Source organism: Elephantulus edwardii, unplaced genomic scaffold (genome assembly GCF_000299155.1).
Source record: "Elephantulus edwardii isolate Elephantulus edwardi_28Jun2011 unplaced genomic scaffold, EleEdw1.0 scaffold00011, whole genome shotgun sequence".
Taxonomy (NCBI): domain Eukaryota; kingdom Metazoa; phylum Chordata; class Mammalia; order Macroscelidea; family Macroscelididae; genus Elephantulus; species Elephantulus edwardii.
The window spans coordinates 3047461-3075420 of NW_006399761.1; the positions used below are offsets into that span (position 1 = coordinate 3047461).

Sequence of the window (27960 nt, forward strand, 5' to 3'; positions counted from 1 at the left end):
CAGGCAAGCAGAGGCTGGCTGTAGCAGGAGCAGTGTACATTAAGGCACGAGTGTAGGTGTCCTTCCTGACCCTAATGACCACCTACACTAACTTAAAACTCACTCTCCACTCACAGCTGACCTTTCAAACAAACAAACAAAAAGCAACCACTCCCCGAAAACTTGACCCTAACTAAAAACGAGTGGTACTGACTAATATTTTAATTATGAAAACTTTCCCCAAATGTTTACTTTCCCCAAAGTCTATCAGTATGATAGAACGATCTAGTGACTGCAGCAATGGGCTTGACCATGGCAGAGGTGGTGAGGATGGCGTGGGGTAGGACAGTTTCTATCCTATGCTCTTCGGGTCCTTGTGAATCATAGTCAACGCAATAGCACTTAACAACACAACAACAAAAAGGGAAGGAAAAATTTTTAAAAAATTAAAAATAATCTAATATTGTCTTTTCCCTACATATTCAGCTTTTTAATTTTCACAATACGTGGTATCTGGTGGTGGAGAGAGTCTTAGGTCACACTGCTGATATTCTCAGCCATTCTTTAAATGAGCAAGAGGGAGAGCCAGTGATTTAAATAACGAGCAAGAGGAAGACCCAGATGAAAGCAAAAGAAATGGGGACTGAAGAGATGCGTGAAGTAGCACATATTTTTTTGCAACTAGAAAGTATTTCAAAACAGCATATAAATGTTGGAATGATGCCTCAGTAAGAGTTACTGTTGTACAGAGTGGAACATTTTTAAAAAACATATGACTAGAATGACGGTGGCCAAGTGTGTTCTTCCCCATTACACTCTGCATGGACTAAGAGAAAGTGCATTCTTACTCAGAATGAAAACATCTTAGTAAAGCCTTGGAGGAAGGTCAAAGGAAACTTACACTCTACTAGTGTTACCTTAACAACCTAAGGAAAAACTGTTTTAAAACATAATGATTAAAGGTAAAGACCAGAAATGTTATTTCAACATATTGTTCCAACAACTTTGATCAGAAGGCCCTACTCTTCAAACCAGTGCCTGAATTGGAGGCTATGAATTTTGGACAAATCTATAAAATTTATCTTCCATAAAATTAAGAAAAAAGAAACTAGTCTTTAATTTTAGGATGCTCTACAGAGGGGAAAAAACCAAATAAAAACCCAACTATCAAAATAAGTAATTCATCAACTTTTTCCTTTCGTTTTGTTTCTCCCTTGGAGGAAGACTAAAATAACTTTAAAAATTTAAGTTGTCTAAATTAAATCACTCTTCTTCCTGAGTAGGAAGGTGGCTACTGGCAAGGTTGTCTTGATGTGCAAGTCAGAAAAGTAAGAGATAATTTGGAGAACTAAAAAAAATTTCTATTTTAAAATTCATTTTACCTATAGGGAGGGCATTCTGTCTGTCAAAGGAAATAATAATAATACAGAGGCACCATGTCATGTTATAGAAATAAAAAAACCAGTGGCAGTCAAAGAGAAAATTGTCCTGTTTTGCAGGATATTGGCAGTTTTTTTAAAAAGGAGGCAGTTTCAACTGGGTACAGTAGTAATTTCCCATGACTTTTTAAAGATCTGTCAACACAAAAGATCACCATGAATTGCATCAACTGGCTGTCAGTCACTTTTGAAATGTTTCATTGCTGAGTATAGAATAGACTATTAAAACACTCTAGGATTACAGTAGATACCATGTCATTTTCAGAGGGAATATTGTCTGTTAATGAGGTCTAAGTGATCTTTACTCCTGAATGACAGATACCAAAATCCTCAGAACCTCATTTACAAATGTGAAGTGAGATGCTTTGGGGGTAATTTTAAACTTAAAGATGAAAGAAAGCAATTTCAGATATCAACTTCCATCAGAGTTAGAGTACCTCTGATGGTATTTTTAACCCCTACTTCCCACTCTCTTACAAAAATATACCACGGCAGCAGCCCAAATCAGCCTTAGCGTTGTTTCAAGGACATGGAAGTAACAACAGAGTAGGTATTTGTTAATATCTTATGTAAATGTAAGCATGCAAGTTCAAACCCACCAGCTGCTCCACAGGAGAAGGAAGGGCAATCTCCTCCCATGTGATTAAATGCCTCCGAAAAACTGCTAGAGAATCAGCTATGGGTCAGTGCTTGATGTAAACAACAATAAAAACAACAAATGTATTTGAGAGCGGTACAAAGACTTCATTAAAAGAAGAACAACTGAACAATCACCCTTCACAATTAAAGACAGAATGACAGCTATCACTTAAGTTCAAAACTAGTCAGAACTGGAAGATGTTCTTTCTCTCCCACTCTAGATCAGGAAGGAAGGAACAGCACACACACTATGGAGGTTTTGTGTCCTCTGACCCTGCTCCAGCCACTTCCCTGGAACCGAAGACCTAAGACCCTAGTCTTCACTTGCTACAGAGATAATATGTCTTCATCACCTCCATTAGTTTCCATTCCCAACTATAAACTGCTTCAGGAGCATACACAAATATTTATATTAGCCTGCTTCCAAAAATAGAAAACTCAACTCACTGAAGCTCCAGATGCAACACAAAGGAAGAAAATGAGAAATCAGACTCCTCCCCATCAGTGTCCCTAAACTGTCAGATGGCCAAGAAGACAAAGAACTAAAGCAGCAGCCTCCGTTCTCATTAACAAAAAAGTGGGCTATCCTTAAAGGCATCAAGGAATTCTATCTATTTTACCCTAGCTAGGAAATGAAATGTTGTGTGAACAAATTCATGTTAACACCCTCAACACTAAAATCTCTCTTTCTCTCCCTCTCATTGATGTAGAGTTGGAACCAATTCAATAGCTGCCCCGTCAGTAGATTTCCCAAAGTTGTAAAAAGTGCATGGAAGGAGAGTTTTCATCTTTTTTTCTGAGGAGCTGCAGGTGGATTTGAACCACTAGAGAGGTGGAATAGCAGTGTAACTAACTCCTTTCCTTTAAGTTAGTAGTGCAACTCCCTCAAAGGGAGCCCTGGTTGAGGGCTCCCTCAAAGTCACTGCCATCGAGTCAGAACTGACTCATGGCTGACTATCCAGAGCTCTTTCAATGCTCTCAACAGCAAGAGAGGAGATTACTCATTCTTCCCCCTCAGAGCCACTGATGGATCTGAACCTACAGAAGATTGGGTCTTGGTGTGAGCAGCACAACTCCCTACAGAATACACCACCAGAACTCCCCCTAAAATACCTATAACACTTAAAATACTCGGAACTTATGGGTCCAGAGTCCAAGGTCTAGTAGAATTACAACTGATAAGATTTAAATACGACTGCTACTACAGCAGAGGAAGAAAAATAAAGGCTACGACAACACGGCATGGATCTCATATAGAAAAAATAAAATGCAAAGAACTGGTGATGTATTTGGTCTCCCACAGGAGATGATAAAAATCAAATACTTGATACCTGTGGTCTCTAATAGGACGGTTAAGAAAAAACAGGTCAAAATGGATGTTAAAAGAGGTTGTGAAGTTTCTTCTTTAGTACAGTTAAAGTGAAAAGAAGAGATGATGAAGTGAAAGAAATTAAAGATTTCAAATGATGACAAGAAAATAAAGTATTATGGTAAGAAGTACAAAGATCTGGAATTACAAAACGAAAAGAGACGAATAAAACTAACATGTCTTAAGGTAAAATAACTGAACAAAATTTCACCCTCGAGGGTGAAATCAACAAAGGGTTCTACTGACAAAAACAGAATTCAGCAGGACTCAGTAAAGACGACGGAAGGAAAACAGAGTCACAATACTCCCCCCAAAAGACCCCCAAACTGGTCAAAGTACAACTCTTCCAGGATGCAGCATAGATATGATCACTGACTGCTAGACTGAAGGAAGAAGTCAAAGCTGCACAGAAGAGAGGGGCAGGAAAAGTTCTGCGAAACAACGGGAGATTAGCTGAGGTGCTTCAACAAATGAATACAATTCTGGAAGCATATAATTGATTATGCCAAGAAATCTGGAAGCCATCTGGCCAAGCAACTAGAATAAATTTGTACATATTCTTCTACAAAGAAAGAAAAAAAGGAATATGGAAATTATAAAACAGTATCATTAAGATCACATGCTAGTAAAATTCTGTTTCAAGTCATTAAAAAATTACTGCAGCCAGATATTGAAAGAAATATACCAGAAGTGCAGGTTATACACAGAAGAGAATGTGAGACAAGGACTATCACTGTTGGTGTCTACTGGACCTGAGCCAAAAGCAGAGATTATCAGAAAACTGAAATGTATGGCAATTAACAATATGGAACAAGACAAGCATCACAATGTGAATTGGGGGAGGGAGAGGAAAGGGAAAATGTGCATCAATGAATGAATGAAACTTCATCTTCGCTGTAAACTTTCACTATAATCACAATCTAGAAAAAGAGATTGCTCAATTGAATGGCATAAAGAGAGTTATATCAGAGAGATTTTTAAAAATGATCATATAACTTTCTATTCTAAATGGGATTCAAAAAGGAAGAACAAAACAAAAGGAGAAAAATATTTTAATCTTCACTGCAATTTTCCTTTTTCATAGTATTCTTGACTATGAAAAGAAAGTACCTTACAGGAGGGAAACTCTGGAAAATGGGGGACTGGATTAAGTAATGTCTAAGATACCTTTCAACTGAAGGAAAAAAAAGATTTTGTAAGAACACCTCAATAATGGCCAATATCTCACATTATAATCTTTCAAAATGTTACTTCAGAGAAAGAAAATCACTCCCCAAATCAGAAATAGATGCTCACCTGGCTTCCAGATGTCTTTACCTATAGTCCAAGGTCCTTAACTATTTGTTGAATTTGACCACAATCCTTGACAGTGTAAATTTACTAAAGTTCATTTTTTTCTTAGCGCACTGACCTTCAAACTAAACACCTCTACAGGTAAAACATATGGCCAACACCTTGCCCATTCTTTGTGAATACAATTTTTTTTAAGTTCCTACTTGGCACTATAATCTCCAATTCACAGCAGATTGAAGCTATCTTTCTAAATTCTAAGATTCCGTACGAATGGCTCAAACTTGTATGAGTCAAGACATCAGTCTCAGCATATGCATTAGATTGATCCTCCCTATGTAAAATAAGGACGTTTCCTAAGATACTGACTATAATGCCTTTCTTCCATATTTCTTTAATAAAGAATCATTAGCATTTCTGCCAAAGTTTTAATGCTGATAGAGTAATTAATTAATCATTTATGTGAGGTAAACTTCAAAACAAAAACTGAATCTACTGATACTAATTAAAGACTATCTTTGGCAATAGTGAGCTATGTATAAGAAATATAGTTTCCCCAGCTGTTACATTGGAAATGCTATTCATTTGGGTAGGAATCTGATGTTGTCCAACTAATTTTTTTTAAAAAAAATCTAATCAGTGGCAAGTGATACAAATTCATCCTAATAAATCTAGAAAACGAGTGAAAACAGTAAGAAAAAGTGACACTGTAAAAAACGAAAAAGATTTCTCAGAGATGATTAAAGGAACACGATGTTTTGTCCTCTCACTATCAAGAAGAGCACAATAACTGTGCAAAAAGGTTGACGTTTTTTACCCACGAGACCTGGAACTTAAGGTATCTGCTAGCACCCTGGCCTGTGTTCCCACAGGGTGTTAACAAATGCGGTTAGAGGCTTCACCTCAGCAAGTCCAATATTCTTCCTTTTAATGACGTTCAACAGAGAGTTGCTCAGAGTCCTGGTCAGTAACAGGTTTGTTGATTTACGAATCATGTCATCAACTTCCGTAGAACTGAAAAAGATGCGGCAAGAGGCAGTCAGATCAGGTGATGGAATTCTTTCAGAAAACATACAATTAATTATAATAGTAATCAGAGTGAGGAGGACAACAGTGAAGGAAATATCTGCAGCTATAAATAAAATCTGCTGTGTACCAGGAACTATTTTAAGAACTTGAGTGAATTAAACTCACTTAATCTTCATAATAATCACATCAAGTCCTTTTATTTTATCTCCACTTTAAGGAAATAAAGGAACAGAGAAGTAACTTGCTCTAAGTCAGACAGTGAGTAAACAACAAAACAATTCTAAGCCTGACAATTCGGTCCATTGTTGTTGTTGTTAGGTGTCGTCAAGCACGACTCATAAAGACCGTATGAACAGACGACTTACACCCTGTCCTATTTTGTGCCATCCTCATCATCTCTGATGCCCTAGAGGCCATTGCTGAAGTCACTGTGTCAATTCATCTCATTAGGGGTCTTCCATGCCTTCAATGACTCTCCATTTTTCCAATCATGATGTCCCTTTCCAAGAAACAGCCTGGCCTACCTACACATTTAAAGAATGAAAAATGAAGCTTCTTCCAAGACAGGATGCATCTTTGCCTCCAACGAGCACTCAGGTTGCACTTTTTCTTTTGTCAGTCAATGGGATATTCAGTACTCTTCTCCAATACCATAAATTTAATGCATCAATTCTTCCTCTTACATCCTTATTTACCGCCCAGCTCTATGATTTGTAGCAGGTGATCAAGAAGACTACAGCCTGAATCATGTGTCCTTTCGTCTTCAAACTGACATCATTGCTCTACAGTATTTTGGAGAGGTCTCTGACAGAGTAATTGCCCAAGGTGATATGACTCCGGATTTTCTGACTGCTGGTACCAAAGGTGTTGACTGTTAATCCAAACAATATAAAATAATTGAAAGCTTCAATCCTTTCTCCACCTATCATAATTTTGGTCCTGTGGTGAGAACTTCTGTTTTCTTAATGTTCAGATGTAATCCATACCAAAGAGTATAGTCCTTGATCTTCTGCATCAAGAATTTTATATTCTCCTTATTTTCAGCAAATATTGTGTCATCTGCATAATGCAGATTACGCATGAGTCTTCCTACACCTGACACCATGTCCTTTATAGAGTCTGGCTTCACAAATTTGTTCAGTATTGGTCCAGGTATAGATTCTGTATGAGCATAATTAAGTGTTCTGGAATTCCCATTCTTCTCAATGTTGCCAAAACTTATTATGGTCCACAGAGAAATATGCCTTTGCATAGTCTTTACAATACAAACAGATATTCTTGTGATATTCTCTGCTTTCAGCTAATATCCATCTGACCTCAGCAATGATACCCCGGTGCCATATAGCCTCTTCTAAAACCAGCTTGAATCTCTGGCAGTTCCCTGTCAATGTACTATTCTCGCCATTTTTGAATACTCTTCAACAGTATTTTGCTTACATAAGAAAGATAGCGACGATATTGTTCAATAATTCCACATTCTGTTGATTCACCTTTCTTGGGAATGATGACAAATAGGATCTTTTCCGGTCAGTCAGTCAGGTAACTGTCCTCCAAATTTCCTGGTATAAACTACTGAAAACATCCAGGGCTGCATGTATTAGCTGAAACACATCAACTGGTATTCAACTGATTCCTGGGCCTAATTTTTTGCCTTCAGTACAGCTTGAGCTTCATTTCTCATAGCCACTGGTTCTTCCTCATATGGTACTGTCTGAAATTTTTCCAGCTATAAATCACATGGGAGGGAGAGCTGCCTATCTTCACCCCACAGAGAAGCTGGTGGATTTGAATTGTGAGTTTTTGAGTTGGCAGTGCCATTCTTAGTACACAAATTATTCAAGTTTCTAACTTCCCTCCTACCCTGACTAGGTGAATATAGTTGCGCTATACTACTGTGAACAGTTAACACATGAGATGAGATGAGATGAGATGAGATGAGATGAGATGAGATGAGATGAGATGAGATGAACTAATACAGCGACTGAAGTGATGGGGGTTGGTGTGTCAGAATTAGTGAGACTGGCTCAAGACAGGGAAGGGTTCAGAGCTGCTGTACGCAGGGTTGCTATTCATCGCAGGAGACTCAATGGCACATAAAAAAGCAGTAACATACTATGACAGGTTTGGAAGCAGGAGTAGCATTCACGTCCTGAACAGCATTCCTCCGAAACCTCTATGAACTATGATAAATGTCGATGGATGTAGAGGGGCTTCAGTCTTTTGTTCATGGGGTCACTATGAGTCATGCTCAACTCAAATGCAGTTAATAACAATAACAACACACTACTCTGAAGGGCCAATACTGAGTCCTACAAAATCAGAAGTGAAGGAAATACACAAAGTTTTTCAGCACATCCATACATTGTAGAGTCACAAACTCAAAAACTGGGTACATTTCCATAGTTTCACACTATACCTTAGGTGAAGATCTTCTGAAAATTTCAGACAGGCATAGATAAATTCTTTAATTTGGTTGTAAACTTTTGGCACGAATTCAGAGAAAGGAAACTTTTTTGGAAATGGTTGCTGTAAATTCAAGAATGAAAGAGACTAAGTCAGAATGTAACACACACGGAAAACAATTACAAGGTAATTAAAGCACAAAATAAACTTTCTTTAGTATTTCGAACTTTTAGACAATCACAAATTTATGAAACTGTCTCCAAGAGTTTCCTGATACTAACAGACTAAGACATAAATTTAAACAAAACAATAACCCAAATGTCCTTCAACTGGTAGAGAGATTAACTGTAGTACACAGTGAGCAATAATATATATTTAAAACACTCTTCTAATACATTCAATAACAGGGATGAACATAAGGTATGATGCTGTTTTTAAAAAACTGATCTCAAAAGATACAAATTTTTTTCTTACAAAATTCTAAAAAAAGTAAATGTGATAAACAGATACCAAATCATGGGGCATGGATAGAAGCTGACTGCAAAGAGGCAGAACAAGGGAAAGTTTTAGGATGTAACTGTTCTATATCATTACTGTGGTCACAGACACAACACAATGCACTTAAATGCTAATGCTACTCCAAAAAAAGGGTAAACGCCACTGTGTTATTGTGTACCACAGTGTCAGAACTGACACACAGCAGATCCTCCAGGTTTTCAGAGGCAGTTAACTGTACAGGAGGAGACTGTCGATATTTCTCCTGCAGAACGTTTGTTTTTGAAAAATAGTATCATAAAAGTGTAATAAAGCAAATATTTCAAAGTGTAAACCCAGTGGGGATAATCCTTCCATCTCTTCAGAGGTGATGAAATCCCGAAGTCATCTTGATTTTCAAATCAGAAACTTGTTCTAAGCTCCACAAAGAGTCCTTTGAAGTTGTTCAAGAGTTCAAGCCCATTAAGGCAGAGGTAATGGTTTTGATGAGACTGAGCCAACAAAACCTCTTTTTTTTTTGAGGGTACTTAGTAATGATAGATTTATTAGAAAGTTACATCCCCAAACAGACGGACCTCCCTCCCTGAAAGGAGATTTGGAGGGAAGCCCCCAACAAAGCCTTTAAACAATGCAAAATGACTAGAAAAATGCATCTGAACTATAGCTTACCTTTTCCAGCTCTGTATCTTGGAATGGAAATTGTCCTACCACTTTTTTATAGACCTCTTCACTTGAAACTGGAATAGGACTATAGTTGTCAGAATCAAGTATGTTCCTATAAAGAAAAAAAAGAAGCAGCAGTCACTCTCACAATCCTCAATAAATTTCAGATGAAGTAACGAAAAAGTTATGTTCCCAGTATTCTATTTACTCTCTCTACAAAAACAAAACAGAAACAAATAAAACCTATTTGTTTCAAAAGAGAACACACCAAAAAAACCCCTAACCCCAAACCCAAATATAAAACCAACAATCAAACAAAAAGAACATAATTTTCTAGTGTTTGAAATTTATATAAAGAAAATTTCTGAGACTTAGAGCAACATGTTGAAGCCTTAAGGCAAAGAAGAGGTAAAGAACAAAAATATGTCCATTCTGGAGAATGTATATTTTTTAAAAAATATGATTAGACTGTGTTCTTTAATCTTGTACTAGAAACTGCTGTCAGAAATAAAAATTATATTCATTTACATTTCTTTATCCACTATTATGTATCAATCCTAAAGTTTTCGTTTTCTTCTATAGTTCTGTCTCCTTAACTAGACTGATAATTTTCTGTAAGTAGAGAAAATACTACCAATAAAACGACAACATAGAAATAAGAACAGAAATTCACGAAAGGTATCAGATCCAGAGTTCTTAAGCCTGTGCTCATGTTCTATTATGAACTTTTAACCTTCCTAGAGACGGTAACTCTCTGCTAAATAAAACAACTCACTAGATCAAACTGGGGTAGGGAATACAAATGACATTAACACAAAATGAGTTAGCATAAGTAACGATCAGGGATGTGCTCACAAAAAGTGAAGAGTAAGATTAAAGGAACAATGGTGAGCTCTTGACAGGAGCTCTGAGGGGGCAGCCTCTAGTGAGTCACTCGGCTAAGTCCAAGGCCTCTCACTTCAGGTTGCTGGAATCTACCCGAGACTCTGCAGGAGAAAAATGTACTCTCCCATTTCCTTTACCCTCTCCCTCCACCCACCAAATTGTGCAACCCTGTGATTTCACCCCTATCCCTCCTCAACTCTCTGCTCCCACCATTCCCCCCATGGAACCACATACACATAAACTGCAGAATGAGAAGATACAAGATAATCTGGGAGGCGGCAGGAGCCTAGCTGTTGCAGTCTGAGTATGATTTTACATCCACTGGGAACTGTACTTTAGCGATCACTTAAATTGCAAGAATTCTGGATCATAAACTACAAAAATTAGAAAATACAGACCCCATACACTTTCACATGTCAAGTCTGAGAAACTTAGTGGTTAAACACAGTGCGTCCACGCTTGTGCAAGTACATATACAAATGGCATGACATACTTTCTCACCTGAAAATACCTGCCCATTTCTTTAGTAGAGTTTCACTATACTGGTCTCTGATTTCTAAAAGCATGTCAAAAAGCTGGTTTACAGGAAAACCGTACACCTGAAATAAAACATGAGAACAGCTTTATTTGCTATGGAGAATTTTACCAACCTTAGGAAGATTAAATACTGGAAAACAATTTTTGTTCTTTGGCAACAATTGAAATGAGACAATGACATTAGACTCTTATATTCAACTTGATATCTTGAGTCTTTATCTGCAAAATTAAAAAATGTTTAGCAAAAAGAGAGCAAGATAAAGACAAAAATTTATCCATTAAGTTCTTCCTACAACTCTTACTCTTACTCCATATAGCAATCACAAGGAGTCAGAAAAGAAACAAAAAGCTACCAGTATTGCCCACTTACAATGCTAACTTTTTAAATAAGTGGTTTAGAAAAATCAAAGGAGCCCTGGTGACACAATGTTGAAAGTAACTGCTGCTATGAGAAACATCAGTGCTCTGAATACACCAGTTTTTCCATGGGACAAAGCTGGAGTGGTTTACATTTGCAGAGAGTACAGAATCTTCTTTGCCCTTCAGGCGAGGAGTGAGAGCTGACTCAATTGCAATGGTTGGGGTTTTGCAACAAAAAGTGGGGAATTAATAAACTCTAAAGTTATTTATTAATGCACAGAAATGATGTTAATTAAGAACAGAGTTCAGGTCTATTGTGCAAAGCTTACTTGACTCGACAACGCTTAATCACTGCTAATTGAGACTAGTGTTGTTATATCTGAAAGAATATTCTTCCACTTTGCACATCACTCTTTGTCACTGTGCTGTATGAGGTAACCTGGGTCTTCCATGATGCTGAACCTTGTGCCATGGGGATATCAAATACCAGAATGGTTTCCCATTGTTGACAGTGTTTGGTAGAGCTCCCAGTTGTAAAATAGGTTGGGAAGCAGGAATGGCATCCACTTCCTCTGGAAACTATGAACTTGGAGAAACAACGATAGCTACGGAAAGACATTAGGTCTTTTGTTCATAGAGTTGCTATGAGTAGACCTCAACTCCACACAATCAACAACAACAAAGTTATTCATGTACTTATCTAAATGCAGAACATCTTGAAAAACAAAGACAGTTTATTATTTCATGAGATGTGATGAGAGAAAAAAAAGGGGGGGAAGGAGGTATTTATGAGAATATAAAGGGTCAATGTGAAAAGCAGAAAATGCTATTAAGAAATTTTAAAAGGGGCCTATTAATAAGAAATATATTGAAATACCAAAAGGTCTGTACTCAAGGTTAGGAAGCCAGTGACAAAGATTTAGAGCTGATGAACTAGCTTAGATGAGCATACATAAAGTTAAAAAGTCAAAGTGACTGTGGAGCAGGAATCCACCTTCCAGCGGTTTCTAAAGGTGTAAATCACCTGGGAGGAGACGGTTTGCCTTTCTCACTTGGAGCAGCTGGTGGATTTGAAAGGTAACTGGCACCGCTCTTGGGTTAGTGGTACTACTCCCACCAGAGCTCCCACATGCAAACAAACGTCACATACCTGAAGTGTGTCAGCAAAAAGCACTATGAGATTCTTCAAATCTAACACGAGGTTTGGGTCAGAGCAGTAAGACTAAAGGAATAAAATGTAAAAGGAAAAAGAATGATTAAAAGAAAAATGAAATTTTAATGTATTTGCTTAATGCTTCCCCCTCAAGAGACACCCTCTACATGGTTCCACTCTTTCCTGGCATAAGGTGAAATTAAATTTATCTAAGGAAAAGCTAAGATTAAAAGAGTTTAATACACTATGGTCTACATTTTTAATACTTGAAAATTAAACACATTTCTAAATAACTCTTCAATAAAATAAGAAACTAAAATTGCTATTATGGACTATTTTTTTTAATGAACAACAATAAAATACTTCACATCAAAGTGGTATCATAGTTAAGGCTATTAATAACAAAGTAACATGAAAATATTAGTAAATGAGAGAAAAAAATTAATAAAACAAAATATTTGATTATGCCAAAAGCCCATAAGCAAACATTTGGCAAGTTTAATTAAACAATAAAGAGTAAAAACCAAACTAAATAACAGAAACAAGAGAAAAAAGGGAAAAGAAAACAGTAACAAGAAAATGAAAACAGCCCTAAAGTCCATCAACAAATGAAAAGGACTAAAAATTGTGGTACACAATGGAATACTATGTAGCACTCAAGAGCAACAATTAAAAAAAAATACTATGTAACAATGGGAGAGGCTGGAAAGCATTATGCTGAATGAACTCAGCTTCATAGGGACAAATAAAGCATAAGACTATTACTGTAAAAATCAAAGGATAACTAGCAAGATGTGTATAAGAATCCAAAGAAGTAAGGAATTGGGGGACTGAGGATGAAAAATTATGAGGTTACAGTTTGGTGGGCGGAGGGAAAGGGGTGAAGGAATTAAGAAAGATCAGTAGGGGCCTGAAAAGATAGGATAATAGTGAGAATAGATGAATGGTGATTAATTTTATAAAACACAATGTATGGAAATTATTGCATGAAACACAATGAGAATGAAGGAAGGTATGAAAAACAATGCATAAGAATGAAACACAATGAATATGAATTTTGTAGGCAAATCAATATAAAATTTAAGAAAGAGAAAAACAGGCATAAAATACACAGGAAGTAAATATTCCATATAATATTCATGCATAACTTCATTAGGTACAAATTTGAAGATTTAAATGGCGTATTTGGTGAATGCAAAGATAAAAAAGTGGCTACTTCACGCAAATGCACTGATCTGGTATTTAGGTTCTCTCTAACAGAACTTTGGTCCTTCTCTCAAGCTCTGACAGCTATATTCTGAATTTTCCCAAAATAATGTGACTGTCACTTTGTCTTTTTATGACTTAGCTTTGGTGTTACAAAGATCGAGGCTTCCTTCTTCCACCTAATGTAGCTACAGATTTTCTTTTTGGGCGTTTAAAATTCATATATCTATATTCCTTATTTGGTGGCTGTCTTCTTGGTGTTTAAAATTAATATATCTGCTCCTTATTTGGTGGCTTAGTCAGATTAGTCAGAATTCTGGCTATCACCACAAAGGTACATAGTTGGAATCTATCAGGTGCCCAGTAGGAGGAAAATGGGTAATCTCTGTTCATGTGATAACTGCCTCTGGAAACATGCTGAAGGGTCAGCAATGGGTTGGTTCCAACTTGACTGTACACAACATTCCTTATTCATCAGTTATCTTGCCCAATATTTTACAAGAAGAGTAAAGATTCTATCTAATTAATTTGCCCATACTTAGCAATAACTATGAATTATGAGACAAAAAGTAATACTGATTGTAATGGTTACAGTTGATTCTCACTGGTTTGACAAGTTAATTTTGCTGTTATGTAATGATATTATTTAGGAACTATGGAAAGATGTAATTGGGAGTTGATGTAATGATTCAGTCATCCTTGATTTTTGCATAGTACTGATTTCTCTAACTGAATTAATCTCTTACATTCAACCACACTGCTGGGTGAGGAGGGGGTATATTTAAAAAAAAAATCCCTTTTATCCCCCTAAAATGCTCTAGTGCTTCACCCTACTTTCATTTTCTGCATTCCTCTTATTTTCAAACTTCCTTTTTATTCTGATAAAATATATTTTTATTCTTTTTTAAAATTTATTATTAATTTCAATGAAAATTTACAGAGACATGGATTTCCTTTCATGAGAAAATATATTTCTTTTTTTTTTTTAAATTTCTCTATTTTTCATTTCAATGAACATCTACAGATTTTGGAATTCCATTCATTCATTTTTGCACCTCTCTCCCCGGCACCCCCACCCCACCCCCATTTGCTCCTCTCCTTCAAAAGCAAAAGAAAAACTCCCTCATTGGTACGCAATCCCGCACACACATCCCCCAACCCCCAAATATAATCCACTCTGCAACCCTCATTCTGTACTCTTAACGATATGTCATTTTGTTTTTGCAAAACTGACTAGCAACTAATCAATATATAGTTTTCAAACTCTTTTGACATTTCTTGGACATATCTGGACCTACTCCTGTCTTTTTAAATTCACTAATTACAATTCTTAATTTCATGTTTTGCTTCATTCCTGCTTTTTATTGAGTCAGTTCTTCTTAATTATTTTATAAACAATATCCTTTTTACTCATTTCTTTTTACTTTTTTTCAGTAATCACATAAAACCTTCACTTAGATTTTTTTTTTAACATGCATCTTCTTTTTCAGGAATTCTTATTAGGATTGAATTTTACAAATAATTAAGTATCTAACAAATTTGGAGATTTATCTATTTATGTATCTATTTTACTTTATCTCATGTTAATAGATAAAAAATGATGTGTGGAGACCAGATTATTTCTCAGTAGATGGCTGGTTTACGGTTTCTAGTAACTAAAGATTTCTGATCTATATTTATGAATGAGCCTGATTATATTTGTAAATTCATGCGCTCTGCTATAATCGTCATCTGGTTTCAGTACCAAGATGACACATGCTTCATAAAATGAGTTGATGGATTTCTCCTCTTTTTCATTCTCTCAGAGTTTAAATAAAGAAGAACTGAAGATAAAAATACCCAGAAACTATAAAAATAAATTTTATCAGTCAAAGTAAAGCTCTCATCAACAAATAAATGAATACTAAGTTAAAAGGCAAGTTAAAACCATAAAAGAAAAATCTTTTGAAAATGTTATGACCTTCTCCCCTTGCCATTCCCGACTCTGTCCCTGGCTTGGAAGTCAACCTGAAAGAGTAGCCTGAATACCTACAAGGGGACCTTTTGTTCCTGGTTGTAGGCAAAACAGCATTTATTTATAAATTACTGCACATTTCCTGTCCTGAACTACACAAAGGCTACCTGGAGAAGTAGCAAAGATGACAGCTTTTTTCAGGGCAGAACTAACTGAAAAACGGAAAATCAGTAGACATAGTTCAAAAACAATGTAAGGTGAATAGCCGACCAGCAAAATTCTCACCAAAAAAAAAGCATTTCTGAGAAATAAAACAGAAAGAATGCTGTTGTTATTAAGTGCTGTCCTGTTGGTTCTGTCCCATAGTGACCATGTACCAGGAGAACACCACATCTTCACAATCACGGCTGTGCTCAAGCTCACGGACACAGGCACTGTGTCAATCCATCTCACTGACAGTCTTCAAGTGCTTTATCTTTGTCCAGAGACTGGTCCCTCCTGACGACATGACCAGAGCACTTGAGACAAGGTTTTGTCTTTCTCACTTCTAAGGAACATTCATTCTGGTGTTACTTTTTCCAAGACTGATTTGTCCATTCTTACACCAGGCCATGGTTTATTAAATATTCTTCACCAACACCGTAAGTCAGAGACATCCAACCTTTTTATTCTTCTTCTTTGTTATTCTTTCTTCAGCTTTTACAACCATATGAGGCATCTGAAAGACCCTGGTCTGGGTCACTTAGATCCGAAAGTGTTATCTTTGAAAAACAATATACATGGATGAAACATTATGTATATGAATGACTGTCTGAAATACAATGTACATGAATGATTGTATAAAACACTGTATATGTGAATGAAAAACTGTATATATGAATGATTATATGCAAACCAATTTTTTTTAAAAAAGAAAACCCCTTTAAAGACTTAAAAAAAGAAACGTTAAAGACCTTTGCTGCAAAATTGTCCAACGTCATCATTTAGTTGCTTTTCCCCTTTTAATATTTTTTCATTGTTATACATTTTCTCCCCCACCCCCACCCAGCCCACCCTGCAATACATCCCTTGTTCCAGACTGTTGTCATATATTTAATACTTAATTATAAATTCCTTTTGGTTAGTTCTTCCCCTCATCTATTCTAATGCAGTAATTCATTATCTATCCACTCTTTTCCCATTCTCTCCCAATCCCCCATGTCTGTCTTTTTTTTTCTCTTTAGTTCTTTTTTTTAAATTTATTATTAATTTCAATGAAATAAAGAAGATCAAAGAAGAACTGATGTCTTTGAGTTATGCTGTTGGCAAAGAATATGGAATAAATTACAGATTTTCATGTTGTTGTTGATTACCATCAAATCGTGCACTATTCCTAGCAAAGCTTCCTATAACTATCATCCAAAGTTCACAGAGTTTCCCAAGACATGTTGTTTAGGAAGTGGATGCCACTCTTGCTTCCAAATATACTTCCATAAGAATAACAAAGCAACATTGGAAGAAGTAACACCAGAAAGCTCCACAGACATGAGGATGGCAAGATTTTATCTCAAGTACTCTGGACATGTCATCTGGAAGCGGCAGTCCCTGGAGACTGACATCATGCATGGTAAGAAGGTCCGCAAAAGACGACAACTGTCTATGAGACAGACGGACATAGTACTGAAACATTTATGAAAGTGAGGATGGCACAACAGAGTTGCCTTAATATAACAAGAGACCTTGAAAATCATTAGGTAGTTTATTGTTACAACGTAACCTTCCCTCTCCCAAAAACATAAGGGAGGAATTATAAGCCTCAACTCATTGTTATAGCACTGAGAGGCATTATAGAAGGTAATATAGAGTTGTTGCTGTATGCAGTCAAGTCGAAACTGACTCAGCTGACCCTGCAGTGGGGGAGAGGCTGTAAATCACACAGGAGGAGACTGCCCATCCTTCTCCCATGGAGCAGCTGGGGGATTCACATTATGTGTTTTTGGGATTAGAACAGCTTCTTACTACAAAACCAACAGAGCTCCGTGTAATAACACAGAGTAGGAGCTGAGGCTATGGAATTAGGAGTCAGACAACTTGGGTTTGAATCCAAACTCCATCCTTACTGACTTTAGGCTGGTTACTTAATCCCTCTGAGGCTCAGTTCCCTCAACAATAAGGTAAATATAACAGTATCTATTTTAAACAGTTAAAAAAAAAAGATGGACTAAGGCATTACATACGAAGTACATAGAACAATGGCAAACACATAAAGTGCAATCAATAGATGTTACTTTGTCTTCTAATTGCAAAAAAACACCCAAAAACCAAAAACATGGCAATGTGAAGGGGCTACTTTCATGTGTCTTTGAAGACAAAAGTGAAATGGTTGATTCCAAACAACACTCATAGCAATAAAATACTAAATAGTACATACATAAGCAGTTCTAAGAACATCTTTTGGGCCTCTTACATACCGAGTGAGTACGAAGTGCAGCGATGGTTTTTGAAAGTGCCATTTCCCATAGTTCATCAATATACGCTCTATTTACCAAGCCTTGGGTTGTATGTAAAATGTGATCTTCAACCACAAAAAAGCTGATTCAGGGGGAAATAAAAAAGTATATATGTCATAAATTAGAGTTTGACCAATACCTCCATGGTTTGATAAACATGAAGAGTTACCAATAAATTCTGTTCAAAAATTTGGGTGATTAATCACTGAGTTGTACAATTTGATGGGTGTGGGAGTGAGGGAAATTGAAAGAATTTGTTTGAATTTGTATTCAAGTTTTGTCAATAAACTATTTTTAAAAATGGGGGGAAAATACCCAAAAACCCCACAAAACAAACAAACAAAAAATCAGCATTTTTCCCATTAAAAAGGGTATTTGATATCATAAATAAAATCAGAATTCTTACACCAAAGATTCTTTTCCTGCTCAATCTTTCTTCTTAGATTGAAGTAGTATCTCTATTAAATATTACTCATTAAATGAAGCAAATTAAAAGGAAGGAAAATGTTTATAGGTAAACATGACTATTTTTAATATTTTACAAATGAAAAGACAGCAAATTTTCACCAAATCAATAGATCTGAAAGAGACAATGAAAGCTAAAGTATGTATTTTTAATAATAAACACAAAATCTAAAATAATTTCCTTCATAAGGATGTCCACCTATGCATTAAAAAGCAATGTACAGAGGTTAAAAGAAACAAATTCTTATTTTCAAATATTCTGTTGTGGCTTTCTTCAGTTATTTTACATATGTGTTAACAAATTTTTAAATAAAGAACCCTTTGACGTATATGAATGAAGATTATTAATTATGTTGAAAAAATCTAAATCCAAAAGAAATGTGAAAGAATAATGCAACTAAATTTTCTTTCTTTTAATTCCAGGTGATTATTTTACCACTAATAAAAGCTGCTTGTATTTTGAAGGTTTATTTTGAAACTTCAATCCCACTAGGAAATACACTCCATATTAAGGGTGACAAATTACCACTGTGGCCTACAGTCCATTTTTATGAATAAAGCTTTATTAAAACACAGCCAAAATCATTCATTTAGGTATTATGTAAGGCTGCTTTGGTGTTGCAACATAACAGAGGCTGTGGTCTGAAAAGTTTAAAGTGTTGACTAGCTACCTCATTCTCAATGTCACTGCCGTCGAGTTGAAACCAACTCATAGGTGATTCTGAGGCTCTAACTGACACAGGACGAGACTGCCCATCTTTCTCTCTCAGGGCTGCTGGTGGGTCTGAACGACCAGAGAAGGCTACCTGTGGGTTAGCAGCACCACTCCCTCTGGATGCCATTACCGGAACTCACTTTTTATTATCTGATACTGCCTTAAAAAAATTTACAACTTTGGTAGATCATTTTGTTCTTTCTTATTAATAAAGAAGATAAAGCATCGAATACTATGGCACTATAATTCAGTATCTTCCTCCCAGGAATTCACTGGAGTCCACAGATTGATAAACACAAAAGAAATTAATCTTGTCTCTCTAAGGATTTCGAAAAAGAATTTCTCAAGAAAAAATTAGAAATCTTTTTTTCTAAATGTCACAATTTACCTAATCAAACTATATACATTTAATATATAGATATACATACCCTACAATTTGATTAAAATACTTCCTGTAGCCTTCTAAAGTTTCATGCTGCAACAAACAGAGAAAAAGTGATTTATTTCTTTTCACATTAAAATAAAGTTAAAATCAGTTACTTAAGGTTCTTTTCCTAAGAACATGCCGTAGACACAACAGTACTACTTTACACGCATATAGAGAGGATGAAATCAGACAAGATATATCCAATACTTCAACATGTGATACACAGCAAGCACAAATGTTAGCTACCATTTTCATCCACCAAAATACCTCTAAGTGTGAGAGTCAAACAAACAAACAAACGAGAATGGATGAAAAATAATAAAAAGGATTCAATCAGTATATATGCACAGATTAAGGACTTGATCATGGTGGGAAGCCTACCATGTTGGATGGAGGCTGCAGAACCAAGCGGGCTTGTTTTCGTCTCTGTTTCCTGTAGTAGTTCTCAAATGTTTCCCGGGCACCCTGTAAAACAAACAGAAAAACATGACACCAATTACCCTACTTTTTCAAAAGAGAAGTTTCAAGATTTAGAACTATGGCAGCTCCGTATCTCACAAAATCAGCTATTTAATAATGATGACGATCAAATAACAAAAGCCAACAAACAACAAGATATACAGCCTTACTTACAAACTCAGGGTGTATAAGATCTTTACAAGGAAGCTACCAGAACTCAGTCACCAGCACACCAATAGTTTCTGAATCAGCTATTATAAATTCACAAGAATGATGGCAAATTAATCTTCTTAGAGTATGATGGCAACTGAGAAAATATTTCTTAAAATATACAACTCATATAACAGAGTTTAAATAAAATGTCCAGAATAAAGCACGGTCTTAAAATGAATCATGAGCAAAGAGAAGTAAGGAAAAGGCAAGAACTGAGACCAGTAAATCCAGACAGGATACAATGCATCCTGATTGGATTTAATACATCCAGAGAGGACATAACACATCCAGAAAGAATATGATACATCTAGAAAGGATACAACACATCAGAGTGGAGAGGATACATCTAGAGAGGAAACAACACATCCTGAGAGGATACAATGTGTCCAAAGAGGATATACAGCATCCACAGAGGATATAACCCCAAACAGGATGATCACCAAAAAAGAAAGAGCTAAGCACCAGAAATTCTTGATGTATATTTTCCACTTTTCATTTAGGGTTTCTGGGTTTAAATTGCATTTTGAAGTTCTACTCTTAACATAAAGTTTTTACAAATAAGCAAGAGTATGCATGAAGTTGGAGCACAGCACAGTTGTTAAGAATTAGATGGGTGCATTCAAATCATCAATAATTAAGGCTAAGTAACTTAAACTCTCTATTACACAACGTTAGCTAACAGAGTTTCAAAGACTCATTGCTGTCAAGTTGGAACAGACACAGCTGACCTTCTAGTGGGTTTTCAGAAGCTATAAACAGCACGGGAAGAGAGTGCCCCTCTTTGTCCATGAGTCCACAGTGGATTCGAGAAGCACTCTTGTTACCAGCACAAACCCCATGGGGATCACACCACAAGAGCTCCCTTCTTGACAGAGTAGAGGCACAGAGCTGTTATGAAGATTTAGATAAAATATACATCCTTTGGAACAGTATCTGACAATTTATAACTTTCATGTCAGTACTTATTATAAAAATATGGTTAAACAACTGAAAAAGAGAGTATTTGTAGTATAAACTTCAAGCAGACCCACTTCAGTCCCTTCCACCTTCCAAACTCTGTTCAGGTGTTACTTGGTGAGATCTTTAAATAGGAAAATTTAAATGAGACAGTTGACCAGAATCACATAAGCACACTATCGCTCAAAGATTACCAAATGTTTGTTTGCAAAGGGCAGGACAATAAAAGTTTTAGGTTTCGCAGACCAAACTATAGTCTCTATTGCAACAAATGTATTGTTATAGGACAACAGTAGTCACTGACAACAAAAAATTAAGTGCAGCTTTATTCCAAGAAAATATTATTTTATTTGAAATGAAATACTAAAATTAGAATCTCATATAATTTTCACCTGCTCTGATATATTCTTTTTATTTTATTACATTCACTTCAAAATGTAAATTTATTTCACAGGTCATACAGAAACAAAAGCAGAAGAACGTGGCTGGTGGACCATGGTTTGTCGATCCCTGGGGTAGCTTAAAAAGAAAAGTTTTCACTTTTCAAAATGAAGGCTACACAGTGGAATGGACTTGTGGGGAGGGACTGTATAACAATGAAAGAATTTTTCTTTTACTCTTAAAAGAGAAGAGTGAAGGTGGGCGGGAGGTTGGGCAGAGAGAAAAATGCAACAATGAATGAATGGAAATTCAAGTCTGTAAATTTTCATTAAAATTAATAAAAAAATAAAAATAAATTTGAGCATAAAATAAAAAAGGTTTTCAAAGACTATAAAGGGGGAAATACATGATTATAACTACACAAATGTAAGTTTTATCTGTCTATTAAAGGTAACATTAAAACAGCTGTTTCAAGGCTTATGTAGTCCATAAACTAATGAGGTAACAAATTATAACACTTAAGAAACAAGAAGTGAGAAGCATTCTTTGTTTTGTTTTTCTCTACCTGTTACCATTTTGCAGGACAGTGGCATCATGAGGCATAAGTCCTCATCATCCTCACTGCCATGAACTTGAGTCTCCGTCAGATACCTTCTACCCGCTTTCCCAGTCTTTTAATCTTAGCAGGAGGAGACAGCCCATGATTCTCCCTCAGAGCTTTCTTTGGTCAGCATCATCCTAACACTCTAAAAAGCTTTCATCCTGAGGTAAACGGCTCTAAAAGACATCTTACCTATTCCACACATTTTGGAACCAAGATACAGTCACCTAGAATTTAGGGACAGTCATCCTTTAATTAGCCAATGACACACCACTTATTGCAAATAACAGAAATACACAATGAAATGTTACGTAGAAAACAAATCATGAACCTCTAATACTTAACTAGATATAAATTTGTCTTTTATATACTCTTTCCATGGAATAAAATAATGGCAAAAAACAGGCATTTAATGTTTGTTTGAATAGATAAAAGAGTAAGTAAAATATTAATATATTTCCATTTATGGTTCCATTTTCACATATACATTTTACCTATTAATACAATTACCATTTTTTAATAATTATAATTTCTTTGTGATTCCTATTCATCTCATCTTGATATTCTTTTTTTTTTTTTCAGTTTAGTGTTTTAAACACTTTCCTCATGTATAATGGTTATGTCTAATTTATGGCAAATAATGTTCATTAAAAAATTCCCTTTTATAATTTTCATAAAAAAGAAAAAATGTTTTTAATTCTTGTAGAAAAATTATTAAAAATTCTGTTTTCAAATTTTAGGATGCTGTTTCCTGTCACTTGTTATTCAAGACAATTTCTACACTCTCTGAAATCTCCTATTTTGTCCAAATGTTGTTTTGAGGTTTTGTTGTTGTGGTCCGTTTATTCCTCAATTTGTCTTTTCTGAACAGAAGAGTTCTTTTTAGACCAGAACCTTCTTCCAGACTTGGTCTATGGTTTGCCGTTAGCTCCTTCAGCCACTTACCTGCAACAGGTCTAACGTAAGGAGGGTCCAGCATTCACAGCAGGACTACATGCCCAGGCCAATGCTGTGCCAAAGCACCTCATAAACGGATGCCAAGGGCGAGCAAGCAAGCTACCCACTCAGTTCTTCTAATACACGAACAGTCTCCTACCACGTGTATGTCTCTGACCTTCCTAAGGTGAACATAAGCCACAGGAACAGAGGTTGCTTCTATCTCTGCCCAGAGCACATCACGATATTCATGTATGTTCTCCGGGGCCGTGGTGCATGCAGCCATCACTTCATCACTCACTCTGGAGTCCTTAAAGAGGACAGGGTATGCTGTACAGGGATGGCCAACTAATGGTCAACAGCTCAGGACTGGAATTTCAAGCTCTAAGGCAGACAGTGACTGAAAGGATAAAGCTGACTTTCAAAGCCTACTCTCTTTATGGCAGCCAGACACATCACTCACCAAATGGATCTCTCAATTCATTCCATCAACCCTGGAGTTAGAGAATATTCCACTCAAATTCAGAAAAAAGTCACTGTCAATGACGGTGTAAGTTTTCAGCTTTTTATGTATTTTAAGTATTTAACAAAAGAAATTTTCAGAAGCAAAAAAGGCTTAAACATTTTCCTTGTTAATTATGTGTATTCTATCTAAAAATTAACCTAGAAACTAAAAGTTAAATATTACTATAAAGAAGTCCCAGAGTTTAGAACTATATAAAAGAGCTAAAATAATGACAACAGATATTCTATATTTGCTTAATGCCAAAACAAGAGAAAGAAATGTTTTCTGGTTTGTTTTTCTTTTTTTAACATCACCTCAATTTTTAATTCACAGTAACACTAAAAATCACTAAGCGCTATTTATAAAAAGCAAAATTTAGTTTAAATATTAAGAATTATGCAGAATTTTATAATAAACCTGGGGAGAAGTACTAATGGTCAAATCTTCTGAAAGCAACTACTAAGTCTCTAAATCTAATCACTGAACTTAGTAGTGTTTGACCAAGAAATAACCCATTTTTTTCTCCTCACACTTTTATAGTCATATTATTACCTCTTTTAAAATCTATCAATACAAAAGTACAGTATTTACTCTGTAGAAAAATTTGTACTTTTTGTTTACTGTTTAGTTGGAACCAACTCATAGCTTATCCTCCAGCAGGTTTCCAGAGGCAGCTTAATCACATGGGAACAGATTTTTCTCCTGCAAAATAACTTGTGTATTTCAACTATATGCCATTGGGATGGCAGGCAGCACAGCTCCTTACCACAAAGCCACCAAAAAATCTCTGTTGTTGTTGTTGTTGTTATTGTTAGGTGTCACTGAATCAAGTATGACTTACAGCATTCCTATGAAAAACAGACCTGAATCATGTTCTAGACTGTACGTCAGACAATAAAAATTAGGCAAAGAGAGAAAAATAAAGCCTTTCTTAATCCCAGCATACATGAATAACTGCTACTGACTTTTTGGTTTATCCACTTACAGATTCATTCTATTCTAGATAAGTAATTTACATACATATATACATTCATGTATTACATATACATATCAAGAAAGAAAACCTCTATTATCATGAAAAGTTTGTATACAAAATTCTTCTCTCCAAGATCATAATTTAGTATGATTCACTTTTACTCCATTACAGTGTTCGAACTCCCTTTCTCTAAAGACATATAAATTAACATGCAAATGCTGAGACCAACATAGTTTTTTTTAACATAGTTTTAACACACGTTTAACTATAAAAAGTAAAGCATACGTAATAACCTAGAATTCTTCTTCATGTATTTAAACATTTCTTTGAATACAAACAAGGGAAACATACACATTGGTGTTGTTTAATGTGGAAAATTTTGGTTTTCGATCTAAAAATGGTAAAACTTATAGCTAAAAGAGCTCCAAGGTAAAGTTTAGCTGTTGCTGCTAAAAATATGCTCCAGAAACCAGATAATTCTAGACCACAGTCTTCAAGAAAAGAGAAAGCCAGAAGAAAAATCTCTCCACGAATGTTATTTTCTTCATAAAAGTTAAGAAGGAACACATGTACACACAAATCCAGAACATATCATAAATTACTGAGTGTCATGTGCATACACATTAGTGAGAGTCATCTAAATGTCTAAGTTTTGAGGAAGGAAAAATATTATCCTGAGAGGACTTCACCACGTGGACAATATGTCTACACAGCAGGCAAAGAGCGACAGACTGTCTGCTTCGTTAAATATGTACCATGTCACTATTTCACTCCACAAGCCTTTATCTAGGTCTTCCCTGGCAGATATGTGGCCTACTGGAGAGTGGAGCGAGTCCTTTCCTACCCATGACAATTGGAACTGAAATCTGGGCTTCAAAGTAGCTCAGGACAAACACAAAGATTGAAGGAGGGAAAGGGGCACAGGGCGCAGTTCCTCCTGCAGTCCCACAGGAAGCACTATTTCCCAAGGTCTTGCAGACCTGTAATTTCACCACCCACACTGTAGTTGCAACTCTCTTTCAACTGTTCTGGCAGCCAAGTGAAGAAAGGTTTATTCAGAGTTGGAGTTTGGTGGTGTTCTTTGGTGTTGGTTTATTGTTTTGTTTTTAAAAAAATAAAATGAAATAAAAAAGATAGATAGGTAGATAGATAGATAGATGGATGCCAACTAGCAAGAGCCATTTTCATTTGCTTCCACGTGCAACGGGGAGACTTTTTCATGGGCCTCATAACTGTGTGCAGCGGGATATTACACTTCAGCACATGGCTAATTTGCACCACAGATCCAAAGCAGCATTTTCTTTCATTAGAAAGGCCCTAAAGATCAGATGACAGACACATGTGCAAAGGACAAACCTGAGATGCCCCCTACTGTTTAAATCTAGTAACATTCCAGGCCCAGATGTCAAAGTTACTCAGAGTCCATGGCAAAATCATTCTGGAGTCACAGAGGTGTGTGCCCATCCTCCACTTAGCAACAGTTTAAATGAAGAGCCACTATACTGGCAAGCATCTTGGGGGGAATCTATGTATGGGGAAAGGATATCTGCTCTGGTGTATAATTTATTATAGAAAATGTGTAATTTGCCAAGTGCCCCAATTCTTATCACTCAATTAGCCTACAAAATAAACCTCCATAAACTTGTGGCCTTTTTTGAGCTATTACACTCTAACAGAGCCCTAACTGTTGTTATGAGGCCCTAATAAGCTGTTTGTCCTGGCATTTCCTCACTCAGCCACATCCACAGCCTGAACCAAAGAGAGTATCCCCTCCGGGCACAAAGAGACTGCAGGAACTTTTTTTTAAGAAAGAAAGAAAAAAGAAACCCTCCATCAAATGATTATGGAGGAACTGAGACTGTGCTTTTGAAGAAAGTAAATAGTATGATTAACAATCTTAGCCTTTATAATTAGCTTTCCTCTTTCAAGACTGAGTGTTAATTTATTAAATATTTTAACAAAGAGTCTTTTATTATCAGCTTCAGTTTGGCTGACTCCCTTCATACCATTACCAATTACAACCAATAAAGCTTTAATTGATGACTACTTTTTATAACCTTTAACCTCGGATGACAAACAGTTGTACCTTAGATGCAAAAAGGTAATAAGCCTAAAAAGGAATGGTGTCTTAATCACGCTTAGCAAACCAAACTACTCACACTTACAGTCTATCTGCCTGGCTAGTAAGAAAATCCAAACTTCTCCTATGATCAAGAAAATTGATTAGGGAAATATTTTACATCTGCCTTTGTAAGAAAACCTAACCAAAATAAGATACATAAAATTCATGCATCTTAACAAACTATTTTAAAAGCACAATTCAAATTGTCAGAAAACATGTCACAAAATTCTAATAATGTGGCAAAGCTTAAAGTTAAAGTAACTGAAATGGAAGTTAATTAAATAATTTGTAAAAGTACGATGATTTGAATTCTAGCTCTCCAATTTCATCTTTTTCTTCAGTTGCCCCACAATACTAGTAATGAGGAAGCTGGGAAGATAGATGTAAGAAGAAGTAAAATCAAATGACTTGTCCAAAAATGGGACACCAAAACTTCTTACAAAAGTTGAGCATTTGTGCATAATAAGCACGCGGGAGTCACTCTTTAATTCCAATGAACACAACAGGGCGTTTCTGCATTTTCTCCAAAGAACTATTCCCAAAGTTGGTTAATTTCCAAAGTTACTATTCAAATGCCCAATTTCACACTTGTCAATTTAAGGAAAGTCTCTTCTCTCGATCTCACACCTATAAGACATCTAAACTGCTAAGGTAATTCACAATATGAAAGCGTACAATTTCAGAACCCTCACCACTTCCTGCTGTCACAGCTGCCCTGGGATGCAGAGCAGAACCGCTCCAGGGGGCTTTCGAGTCGGTGAGGCTTCTGGAACTGACTGCCAAGCTCTCTCCCAAGAGCCAAAGGATGCAGGCAGGGTTCAAACTACTCAACTTCAGGCTAATAGCTAAGTTCATAATCATTCATGCTACCTAGGGACTCCTAACAACTATTAAAGAGCTAACAGGAAAATGTTCCAAGTGAAAATGTCAAGAAAAATAGTTAATACTATGCTACCATTGTTACAACAATTCTTGAAGCTACTTCTTCTCACAGTAGAAAACAGTAGGTTAAGCAGAGATTCATTTTATGCAAAAAGAACTAGGGACATAAATTCCAACGAACTTCCCTTATATAAAAAGACTTCTTTTGGGTCTTTTGAAGAAAAGCACAAAATCAGAGACAAATGTCAGGTACTTTAAAAATTATACATGTTCTCTTTATGCTATATAAACACATCTAATGGCTATTATCCTAAAGACACATGGTTGATGCAAATATTTCAAAACCAAATTTGTAACAAATAAAAATCACTATAACCCTTTATATAGTTGACTACATGGATAACTCTAGTTACCCAATAAGTAAGTTTAAA

General features: G+C 35.9%; 1 protein-coding gene across 1 annotated transcript in view; it reads right to left on the minus strand.

Moving 5' to 3' along the window:
- Positions 1 to 27960, minus strand: part of EXOC6B (exocyst complex component 6B) — a 534006-nt gene that overhangs the window by 218689 nt on the left and 287357 nt on the right. The window contains exons 9-16 of the mRNA XM_006880883.1: positions 19879 to 19962; positions 19499 to 19545; positions 17852 to 17972; positions 12239 to 12310; positions 10693 to 10790; positions 9313 to 9418; positions 8162 to 8271; positions 5619 to 5730 (exon numbers count right to left, since the gene is read on the minus strand). Of these exons, the coding sequence (XP_006880945.1) occupies positions 5619 to 5730; positions 8162 to 8271; positions 9313 to 9418; positions 10693 to 10790; positions 12239 to 12310; positions 17852 to 17972; positions 19499 to 19545; positions 19879 to 19962 (750 nt within the window). The remainder of the gene's footprint in view (positions 1 to 5618; positions 5731 to 8161; positions 8272 to 9312; positions 9419 to 10692; positions 10791 to 12238; positions 12311 to 17851; positions 17973 to 19498; positions 19546 to 19878; positions 19963 to 27960) is intronic.